Here is a 12,811-nt window from a genome sequence, read left to right as displayed (position 1 = left end):
TTATATGTATTGTCCTCCGGATTGTACTAAACAAATATTACAATGATTCATGTTATTGAAAATAAAAAAGGTATTATAATACCTTCAAAGTTTGACATGACCGGTTGGGCCATCCCGGATAAATTATGATGCGCAAAATAATTAAAACTTCAAGTGATCATTCCTTGAAAAACCAGAAGATTTTTCAAGCTAATGAATTCTCTTGTGTTGGATGCTCTTAAAGAAAATTAATTTGCCATCCATCATTGAACAAAAGTTGGGTATGAAAGTCATAGTTTTAAGAAAGATTTCAAAGGGATATATGTAGACCAATTCAACCACCATGTGGATCATTTAGATATTTTATGGTTTTAATTGATGAGTCAACTAGATGGTCACATGTGTGCTTGTTGTCTAGTTGTAATTTGGTTTTTGCAAGATTACTTGCATAAATAATCAGCCTAAGGGCACATTTTCCCGATTACCCAATTATGAAAATTTGACTTGATAATGTTGGAGAATTTATATCATAAGCTTTTAATGATTATTGCATGTCGATTAAGATAACTATTAAACATCATGTTGCATATGTTCATACACAAAATGGTTTAGCTGATTCGTTAATCAAACATCTTTAATTAATTGCAAGACCATTACTAATGCATTCTAAACTTCCTACATTGACATGGGGCATGCAATTTTACATGCAACATCACTTATACGCATCAAGCCAACCAGTTATCATTAGTTATCCCCTATTCAAATGGTTTGCGGCCAGGAACCAAATATTTCCATCTAAGGACATTTAGATGTGCAATTAATGTACTCATTTCTCTACCTCAAAGAAGAATGGGAATTTATGTTGGATATGAATCTCCATCTGTAGTAAAATATTTAAAATCATCAACTGGAGATTTATTTATAGCTATATTTGATGATTAATATTTTGATGAATCATATTTTCCAACATTAGGGGGAATAATAAAGAAGCTGGAAAATAAAATCTCTTGAAAGGAATTATCACTTTCAGTTTTAGATCCTCGTTCAAGTCAGTGTGAACTTGAAATAAAAAAGATAATTCCTTTACAAAATGTAGCAAATCAATTGCCAGAAGCATTTACTGACCCTAAGTGAGTAACAAAGTCTCATGTACCAGCTATACATACTCCAGTTAGAATTGATATCCCAGAAGGAAAAAAAATACAACTGCAAATGAATCTTAGGAACGCCTGAAGTGTGAAAGAACAACATGTTCTAAAGATAAAAATCCTTGAAAAGGAATGGGAACAAATATAATTGATGGTAAAAAAAAGAGAAAAAAAATCTCTTGAAAAGATTAATGAAGCTCTAGAAGAGCCCAATGACATAACAAAAGAATATAAGGTACCTGAAAAAAAATGAAAATGATGAGATCTCAATAAATTATGTCATGACAGAAATAAGACGAAACCAACATAAGACAGAAGTCGGCGATAATTTTTCATATCATGTTCCACATGTGATTATAAAGAAAATGAGGATCTTGAACCTAAATATATTGAGAAATGTATGAATAGAAAATATTGACTAAAATGGAAAGATGAAATAAATAAAGAGCTTAATTCTCTTACTAAACGAAAAGTTATTGGACCTGTAGTCCATACACCAAACAGAGTATGAACAGTGGGACACGGATGGGTATTCATGCGCAAAAGAAATGAGAAAAATGAAGTTGTGAGATATAAAACAATACTTGTTGCACAAGGTTTTACCCAAAGGCCCGAAATTGATTATGAAGAAACATATTCTCCGGTAGTTGATGCAATTACATTCAGTTATTTTATAAGTTTAACAATATATGCAAAACTGGATATGTGTATAATGGATGTATTTACCGCCTACTTATATGGTTCACTTCAAAATGATATTTATATGAAAATGCCAGAAGGGTTTAAGGTGCCAGAAGCACAAACTTCTAATTCTCATGAAGTATATTTGGTAAAATTAAATAAATCTTTGTATAGATTGAAACAATCTGGCCGTATATGCTTCAATTGTTTTAGTACATTTATGTTGAAAGAGTGCTATCAAAATGATCCATTAAGCCCATGTGTATTCATAAAAAGATCCAGATAAGAATTTATCATAATTGATGTTATTGTAGATGATTTGAACATAATTGGAACTCCTAGAGAATTGGAAAAGGTCACTTCTTGTTTGAAAGAAATTTTTGAAATGAATGATCTTGGTAAGAGGAAATTCTATTTGGGTCTTCAAATTAAGCGCATAAAAATGGAGTTTTTGTACATTAATATCTAGAAAAAGTGCTAAAAAGGTTTTATATGAATAACTCACATCCATGAGTAACCCGAAGGTGGTAAGGCAATTAGATGCCAAAAAGGACCAATTTCAGCATCATAAAAAAAAAACATGAAAATCTTCTTGTTCTCGAAGAACTATATCTTAATGGTATTGGTGCACTAATATATCTTACTATTAATACAAGACCTGATAAATCATTTTTCGTAAACTTATTAGCAATATATAGTTCTTGTCCAGCAAGAAGATACTGGAATAGAGTCAAACACATTCTTTGATATCTTCGAGGTACAATAGATATGAATTTATACTAATCAAATTCATAAAATGCAAAGTTAATTAGTTATGCAGATGCGGGATATTTATGTGATCCACACAAAGCCCGATCCCAAACATGTTATTTATTCACTTGTGGAGGTAACATAAATTCTTGTCATTTTGTTAAACAAACTTTAGTTGCTGCTTATTCTAACCATGCAGAGATTATAGCAATTTACAAGGCAAGTCATGAATGTATTTGGTTAAGAATTTTAACTCAACATATTTGCAAGAATTATGGTCTAACTTCTAACATGGATGTTCCAACCACAATATATGAAGATAATACAACTTGTATAGCTCCATTCAAGGAATGATTTATCAAAGGAGACAGAACCAAGCATATATCACCAAAGTTTTTTTTCACTCATGATCTTCAAAAAGAGTGTGACATCAACATCTAGAAAATTCAATCCAGTAACAACTTTCCTGATTGGTTTACTAAAGCACTTCCTACATCGAAATTTGAAAAGATGGTACGAAACATTGCTATGCGGTGCTTCAAGAAAATCAAGTGATGTGCTAATCAGGGGGAGTTGGAAACATATTATACTCTTTTCCTTAGCTATGTTTTTCCCACCGGGTTTTCTTAACAAAGTTTTTAACGAGACAATTGTTTCCAATATCTATTATTAATCATGTACTCTTTTTCCTTAATAAAGGGTTTTTCCCATGAGGTTTTACCGATTAAGGTTTTAACGAGGCATGATACAATCGTCATTCAAGGGGGAGTGTTATGAATTATTATTTAGTGAATGACTATTGGATTCTCCATATTCCCCCATTACTCTCCATAATTAGTGAACATTATAACAAACATTATTATGAGTTTTATGAGTGTAGTTATGCACCATCATAATGTGCATTCATATCATACATGACCTTTCATATTCTTTGTCTAGTATAAATAGTGAATATTATGTATTATAAAGTTTGATGATTTCATCACAAGTATTGAAATAAAAGTTCTCTCTACTCTCATGTCTTTCTTTACTTTATAATTTATCTTGTTATTTGATCATATTTTATAACATTAATCCCTTTAATTACTCTATGTAAAAAAAGCCACAGAAAAGAAAAACCCAAAATTACAAATATAGTCATGAAAATCACAGATGGGTTAAACCCATCTGCAATTTTAGCATCCTACCTACGAACGTATAAGTTGTTAAAGTACAACAATGTTTTAGTGACTTGTATGTTTGCAAGTGTTTTTTTTGTTTTTTTTTTTCATTTTTTCCGTATAAATACACATATCTCTGACTAAAATCATAAATGAACTAAGTTCACCTGCGATTTCCTCTCATCCAACCTGCAATTTTGTATTTATTTTTTATTTTTTAATTTTCTGATTTTTTAATTTTTTTAATTTTGATTACGAAACAACCTTATTATATTTAAAGTTTTATAAAAAGTTATCACTTTAATTGTTATTTCTTTGAAAATTTTGTTTAAAACCTTTTTAATAAAATGAATTTTCCAACAAAAAATTTGTAAAATGAAATTATCCATAGTGCTTCCAGATGGAGAGTTCTTTAACAAAAGGTTTGAAAAATGAAAGAAAAAAATTTACGTTTTTATACCCCTAAAAAGGGGAATCATAGATGGACTGAGTCCATCTGCGAACATACATGTCACTAAAGCACGGATGTTCTTTAGCGACTTGTACGTTTGTAGATGGATTGAGTCCATCTGCAATTTTGGTGACTATTTTGTAATTTGAGTATTTTTTGTCTATTTTACACAAAGTAATTAAAAGATTAGAGTATTTTTGTAATTTTTTCTGTAAAAATTCATGATCTCAAGTCACAACAAAGTAACTACTAATATGAATTTACAATGCCTAACAAAACAAAACACGATCATGTATGAAAGTTAAATCTATTACAAAATACAGATTGCAATTCATAAAATGCTTAAAGCTTATATATAATAAATATAGTTACAAGAAAAAGTATTAAATAATTAGATTTTTTTTTTTTTCAAAATGAGACATTCTTATTATTAGGGAGCTTGAACACTAAATAAAAGGAAATAAGTTTCTCATAAACATAGACCATGTCATGCCACATTGACATGAAATCGATGCCTGCAAGAATGTGATTTAAGGTTGTATAAAATTTTTTGACACCCCATGATAGTGGATGTTATAGAAATGTATTTTTAAAGTAAATATTTTAAGATATATATGCTACATAAAAACAAACTTTTAGCAAGTAATCCAGGTCCATTATTTATTATTTACAAAGTTATCATTTATATATATATATATATATATATATATATATATATATATATATATATATATATATATATATATATATATATATATATATATACCTTAAAAAACATTTACCAGATTTTGCTAAATTTTAAGAGGTACAACCTTTTAAGCATCATATACAATAATCTTATGCATCGGAGAATAATAAATCTTATCCGGTCAAAGACAGATTTTGAATAGGTCTTCTAATTTTATCTTCAAATGGAATGTGTTAAATATGAGAATAATAAATCTTATCCGGTCAAAGACAGATTTTGAATAGGTCTTCTAAGCTTATCTTCAAATTGAATGGGTCAAATATGACCGAGTATTCCTTAGAGTTCGGTCAATTGAATAGGTCTCCTATTGATGGAGATAAGATTGATATGCAGAAACCCAATGCCGACCACCGTTTCCTCTGGTCTACCTTCATCCCAATAAGTCCTAAACGTCTCCCTCAATTTCTCATGTGAATTCAAGCTTTGAAATACAAACTCTCCATCTAGGTTCGTAGATTTCTTCAAATTTCTCACCCACCACTATCGCCTCCACTTTGAAGCTTTACACAGTCGTGCGCTTTCTTTCCAAACACTAGATCGAATGTTGTTGCTTCCATCTTGATGTTTGAAACCTAATCGAAGCCTTTACCACCACATTCAACGAATCCCCAGTAAGTATTGATTTATTTTGCTCAATCTTGTTGAATTATCTTACTTATATTAGTGTAATTTGTTCTGATTTATGAAATCTATGTGGTCAACGACTTAACTTTTTTTTTTTTTTCGAATCCTCACTTCTGATTTTTGCTTGGTCTACAGATCATTAGTCTTTCTAATTTTTACATTGTGAAATCGAAGCGACAATTTCTTCTAATTTTTGCATAGTCTACATATCATTACTCTATGTTTTTTTGTTAGTTGTCGATGTTTGCATAATATCCTCATTAATTATGATTCTTGAAATTTGATGATTGTTTTCTGAATTGGAGTTAAGTTTCAGATTTTCGTCTGTGCTTCCGGCTTCCCTTACCACATGTATTTGTTCATCGCACTCTTTCCCCTTTTAGTTCATTTTTTGATAACTTATAAGATTTGTTTATGTTTTCATGTTTGTTTTTTCTTTTTTCTTTTTCTGTAGGGTATCCACATCAATAGGAAATTGGGATTTGGTGGGAGTTCAACTAAAATGCATAATTTTATGTTGGGATATAGGATATGGATTATTGGAGTTACATCTCAGATTTTCCCGCGACAGCAGACACAACTTAATGAATAAGTCTATGATTTGATGAATTTATGGAAAAGAAATTAGGATTTTGTAGGAGTTCAACTAAAATGCTGACTTTTTCTAATCTTTATCTTTATTACTTATTCTACAAATTTGGTCAAAGGTTAAAAATTAAGAGGTACAAACCATTAGTGCATCATGTACATTGAATTTATGCATTAAAAGAATACTGAATCTTATCCAGTCAACATTTATGAAAAAGTCAAATAAGATGATAATAAGATTTTGAATGGGTCAAAGTTTGAGCAATTGTTCCTCATATCCAATTGAATCTGTAAATACTAAATCTTATCCGGTCAACATTTATGAAAAAGTCAAATAAGATGATGATGATAAGATTTTGAATGAGTCAAAGTTTGACCAAGTGTTCCTCATATCCAATTGAATCGGTAAATACTAAATCTTATCCGGTCAACATTTATGAAAAAAGTCAAATAAGATGATGATGATAAGATTTTGAATGGATCAAACTTTGACCAAGTGTTCCTCATATCCAATTGAATCACTAAATACATAATCTGTCAATAATAATGAAAAAGTCAAATAAGATGATGATAACATTTTGAATGGGTCAAAGTTTGACCAAGTGTTCTTCATTTCCATTTGAATCGGTCTAATACGATGTACACGTTATAAAGCATTTCATATAAACTGGAAGAGGCGCATTGATCTAGCATTCGTCTATCATGAATGCCTTGCCATTGACCGCAAAACCTTGGTTCTCTCTCATGCTCGCTATCTCCTCCTTTGGTTTTTCTTTCTGTTAAAATCGAATAAGCCCAAAAATGTCTTACGTTTAATCCTAGCCCAGGTATAAGAAATCTCTATATGTTCATCATTTTGTTTAACAAATTTTTTATGTCATTTTGTTGATCCGCACCCGTCGCTTTGCGCGGGTAAACGGCTAATATATATATATATATATATATATATATATATATATATATATATATATATATATATATATATATATATATATATATATGGTTAGGTTATTTTGTTTTCACTATCTATTGTGTGCATGTATGACTGATTTTGGACCAATTATTTTAGTTATTTTAAGAAAGTAATTAATGTATATTACATTTTGAAGATACAATGAATATTAATTACATCTTCAGCATTTAATATACATTAATTATTTTCTTAAAATAACTAAAATGATTGGTCTAGAATCAGTCATACATGCACACAATAGATAGTGAAAACATTTGAACATTACTCTCTCTCTCTTTCTCTCTCTCTCTCTCTCTCTCTCTCTCTCTATATATATATATATATATATATATATATATATATATATATATATATATATATATATATATATATATATATATATATATATCATTGTAAGTAGTAAACTTATAGTTTACATTAATTTTGCCGACGTAATTATGTGAATGGTCAAAAGCAAGTATGGCCCCGTTGTCCACAACAAAAAAAAGTATTTTAAACTGTATAAAAACGATAATCAATTTCACAACACCGGGTATATTCATACATTTATTTATGCACACTTTTTCTCATGAGTCTCTCTCTATGTAATTTCAGTCCTCCCTCAATTACGCCGTTTCTTCCTCTTATCTTATACTTTTTTGTTATATACTTTGTTTTTCTTTTCTATTCTTTACTTTATATATGTATGTATATGTATATTACAGTCGCAGATCCTCATGAGCTCATGTGGGGTCCATTTTCAGTCGAAACTCATGACAATTACCTCATTTTAATCAAAATACATTTTGATAAATAACAACAAAACATCACAAACTAAGATTTCAACCTTCAATTAGTCACATTCACACCCCAAAGTATCATGATTCAAGACAAAGACCCTTCCAAATTTTCAATTGTCAACATATAACACAACAAAGTCTATGAGTAATTAAATATTTATATAAAAACAAACTCACCAACAAATTCTCATTCACACTTCCTAAACCCAAGATTTGGCCATTACACTAAAAACAAGTAGCCTCATCTAGTCTAATGTACATTAAAAAAATTAATAACAAACCAAACACTACTAAAAAAAAAAAAAAAAAAAAACGAGGACACTCCCTAAAATCCGCATCCGTACGTTGTTATGTAACTTTCGTATAATAATTAAATCATTTTTGGGGGATTTTTTTTATATATATAAAGCAAGGTTTTTGGTTGTTGGCTTCTTTAGCAAGACACAGTAGTTAGTCCAAAACCAAGCCCCTGCAAAATGTAAGCCAATTATTTCAATTAATTACTTTAATAAAAAAAAATAATACATTTTTTTTATTTTATAATCAATTTTCACGGACTTAATAAACAAACGACAATGAGTCATGTGAAAGCAAATATAGAACCCACACATCTAGGTGGCTAGACTAAAACGTGGGACCCACCCATGTGGTATGCTGTGGGCCCAATTGGCTTTTGGTGGGGTTTTACTTCAACAGGGCACATTAAATGCTTCAGGAATCAAGGAAGTCAGTGAGTCAAATACAAGGGATTAAACATTAAATACGCAAAAGGGCAATTGCGGGATTTTCATGGATGAATAATCCACGTGACACTTCCAACCTAGCAAAATGCTTACTTGGCATTGGATGTGGCAGATGTCAGAATTAATAGATAAACGCGTGTAATTATGAAAATAAATAAATTTACCTTTTTCTTGGCGGGGGTTAGAGATATTTTCTTTATTTCTATTCCCTCCATGTCCGGCTGAATATATTTTTGAGACGGTTGCCGGAGAGTCTCTGAGACGCTTTTTTAGCTCCGGCGACGTTCATTTCAGTTAAACTTTGTAAATGACCGTGAGCTCCGGCATCTACCAGCCTTTTCCGGCAACCGTTGCTGCCTCCGGTCATCAACGCGTGGACAATCGCTACCGGGTATTTTTTTGGGACCGATTCGTTCGTCGGATCTAACATCTGAACCAATCTCATCATGTTCTTTTCGTCCTTCACGAATTCCTTCCTGTTAGGTTTTATTGTTAATAGAGAAACCAACGATTTCATCGCTGAATCTTGTAACCCTGCCGGTTTTGCAAATTCCAGTAGTTTGACCAGAGATCCCATACATCCGGCGATTGCACGCTTGTTAGCGTCGTTAATTGACAGATTAGCTAATATGGAGACTGAGATTTGTTGGAGAGTGAAATTCCCTTGCTTTATGATTCCTGAGATTTGTGTTATGAAGATAGATGACGTAGATAATAACCGAGAAACTGAATCTGAGGATGAGAGGGAGTGAATTGCGCGTAATATGTGTTCAATTGTATCTGGATTTGAAGATTGGTGAAGTAATTGTAACAGCTTTTGCAAACCTTTCTCTTGAATTATCATACCCCTAAAATACTCGCCCGATGATGCGAGGATGGAGATGCAATTGGCCGCTTTCTCTTTCGCGGCGGCGGAACCTGATACCAGTAACCCAACTATCACCGGAACGGCGGCTTCTTCACCTAAGGAGGCGCGAATATCTTCAACGGACGCCACGTTTCTAATCGCACCTATTGCGTGAGATTGTGCTGTTAAAGATCCACACCTGCAGACATCAAGAAGTATCGGAACACCGCCGTAGGCTGAAATCGCCCATGCATTATCAGGATCGGCAGTGATTGCTTCCACGGCCATCGACGCCTTTTCCTTCAATGGAAGCGAACCGGATTCAACGATTCTCAACAAAGGCCCTAGTCCACCCTCCTCGAAAACCGTTTTTCTAGATTGATCGCTTGCACAGGCAAGGATAGATATCGCAGATACCGATTGTTCCCGATGAGTATTCACATCAAATAAATTAATCAAATAACCGATGTTACCTTCCTTAGCAACCAACGTCGCCGCCTTCTCGTCTTCAACAAGTAATTGAATAAGCGATTCCAATGCCTTTCTCTTAAACTCCACACCTCCGATCTGCAATCTGGTAAAAAGGTCTCTAACAAACAAACTCAAATCTTCTTTAGCAGAGCCAGGTGCTGGTTGAGAGAGCACAATCGCGTTGGACTGACGAAGAACGCCGGAGCGAAGTAGCAAATCGAGGTCGTGAAGCTGTTTGGAGAGCCACCCGGCAGCCATATCAAGATCGCTTTGCATCAGTAACTTTCCAGCGGTGTAGGTAGAATCGGTGCACCGATCGCATAAGGTCTGGATGCGGCGGAGGGTGGATAGGAGGTTGGGTAGTAGCGTTATAAGGAGTTGGTTTTCAGACCAGTGAGTGGAATAGGAGAGTTCAGAGAGAAGCGACTTGAGAGTTGCAAGTTTGGAACGCAATACTTGCCATCGGCCCGGGAAAGAGTTGATGGAGAGGGAAGCCGGCAGAAGGTGGCATAGAAGGGTGGTGGTTTCGTCGAGGGTTTCGGCGGGTGTGGGTGGTGCAGCGGCGGCAGGCATCGTGAAATGTAGTGAATAATAATTTTGATTTAGGGATTGGGGCTAAAGAAGAGGGAGGAATTGGCGTGGAGTGGAATGGAAGGGAAATGAGATGAGATGAAATGGGAGGGACACGAGAATGGAGAAAGTGAAGGTATCGAGAAAGGTGTGGGGTTTAATGTTAATGGCGGGGGTAGGGGGCATGTGAGTATACAGTATACAGTATACTGTGACGGTGAGCGCGTGGGCGCGTGATTTAGAATAAAGAAGAGGTAGAACCAAAGTGTATAAAACGTGTGGGCTGAGTGATGGGGTTCTGTTATCGTTATGTCGGACATACAATGGGAACTCGGAGTGTGGTATTTGGGCTTAAGCTAGGGCTTGTGGCTCGTTTTCTGCATTCCCACACAAATATATATATATATATATATATATATATATATATATATATATATATATATATATATATATATATATATATATATATATATAGAGGGTTAGCTTATTTTGTTTTCACTATCTATTGTGTGCATGTATGACTGATTCTGGACCAATCATTTTAGTTATTTTAACAAAGTAATTAATGCATATTACATGTTGAAGATATAATAGGTATTAATTACATCTTCAGCATTTAATATGCATTAATTACTTTCTTAAAATAACTAAAATGATTGGTCCAGAATCAATCATACAGTCACACAATAGATTTGAAAAACATTTGAACGTAACTATATATATATATATATATATATATATATATATATATATATATATATATATATATATATATATATATATATATTAGTTACTAATTATAGCTTCAATTCTTTAAGGCTGAAGTGTATTAGGCTAACAAGAGTGGTAATATTCCTTGCAGCCACATAAGTTTTTTGAATGCTACCTCATTTTTTCTTTATTTAACACTTAATTTTAGTATTTGGTATGGAATGGTAACACTCTTAACATTTTTTTTTTCTAATTTAATTAAATTATTTTATTTTAATACACAAACTTTTTTTATGCACAAATATCAATCAAATCACAGCAAAATTCAAGGTCTTGCAATTAATATTAGCTTTATTTCATATAATACATTAAACTAAGAAGAAAATTAATTACAGCCAAGTTCATCAATCAAAAAGTTTTGAAACAAGATAAAAAAGGAGAATGGGGAAACGTTTTTTTTTTCAATAGTAGACAAAGGTAAAAGAAAATGAGAATGAAACATGGTTAATCAACTAGAGTGATGGTAAAAATATATATATCCCCTATGAATTCCATAATTTTTTGAATTAAAACTTATGGGATTTATCACAGAATAAAAAATTTGATATTGGGGAAACATTCATCCCTACAGGCAATTGAAGAAAAAACTCCAAGCCAGTGGGTCAAATTTGCTACGTTTTTTATTGAAGACGTCTTGTCCAAACATACGCATAACACTTGTTATAGTTCACACCAACTTCCTTGACAATTGATTTTATATTGCAGGTTTCAAAGATTTAATATCCAAAGCCTATATTGCATTGGAAACAAATATGTCAAGGTAAACAAGAAAATCCAAAGCTTTGATATCATCAACACAAATAACAAGTAAATCAATGGCTTCTTTACGCTTTCACCAACTGCCTTTAATCCAACAAAATGTATAACAACATCAAACCTACATACATAGCCACCACAATCTAAATCTATTAGATTGCTTCAACACAAATCACATACATGCATGTTATAAGAAGTGTACTAATGAAAACAAGCTTACTTTGTGGAGGCAAAAAGCTCCTCTAATGCAGGCTTATCCATAACATTCAAACCAAGCATATTGATATAATCAGCCCAATTTCGTAAAAGATCCAACCCAATTTCATGTTGAATACCAACATAAAACAGTGAATTCATAGCGAAATTGTAAACTTTATATCCTCAATTCAATTCTAATTGATCCTGGATTTAAAAAAACTCAAAGGTTAATCTTTTTCACAAGTAAAAACAGATGCAAAAGCAAACTTTACAACCAAATTAAGCATCTAATTGAAGAAATAAATAGTTAAGCAAGTAGTGAAAGGGGAAAACAACCTTGTGAAAAGATAGGTTAAAAGCACGATAACCGTCTAACAACAGTTGCAACATGGTGTATATTCGGAACCACTAATTACCAATATGCACGAGGCGCTCCATTTGTAATTGAGTAATTCGCAAATTAAAACTCCTGCCACCTACCAGAATTCAAAGTCAGAGCATGAGCTCGGACACTTCTGACGACTCTCCTTTTCCTATCTCGCTCTCTAGTTGCGGGGAATCTATGGAGTTTTAT

The 12,811-nt window shown here is 32.5% G+C and overlaps 1 protein-coding gene across 1 annotated transcript; it reads right to left on the bottom strand.

Moving 5' to 3' along the window:
* Positions 1–8,023: 8,023 nt before the first annotated feature.
* Positions 8,024–10,679, bottom strand: LOC145054251 (uncharacterized). The gene is made up of 2 exons (XM_079002400.1): positions 8,789–10,679; positions 8,024–8,350 (listed from the first exon to the last, which is right to left on the bottom strand). Exon 1 carries the CDS (start codon positions 10,513–10,515, stop codon positions 8,827–8,829), a length of 1,689 nt encoding a protein of 562 aa, XP_078858526.1. The 5' UTR covers positions 10,516–10,679; the 3' UTR covers positions 8,024–8,350; positions 8,789–8,826.
* Positions 10,680–12,811: the final 2,132 nt, after the last annotated feature.

Source organism: Lactuca serriola, chromosome 5 (genome assembly GCF_051521515.1).
Source record: "Lactuca serriola cultivar US96UC23 chromosome 5, Lser_US96UC23_V15, whole genome shotgun sequence".
Taxonomy (NCBI): domain Eukaryota; kingdom Viridiplantae; phylum Streptophyta; class Magnoliopsida; order Asterales; family Asteraceae; genus Lactuca; species Lactuca serriola.
This window is presented reverse-complemented; position numbering and strand designations above follow the sequence as displayed.

Excerpts from the sequence above, each read along its gene's own strand:
- LOC145054251 (XM_079002400.1), bottom strand. The coding sequence starts at position 10,515 with ATGCCTGCCGCCGCTGCACCACCCACACCCGCCGAAACCCTCGACGAA.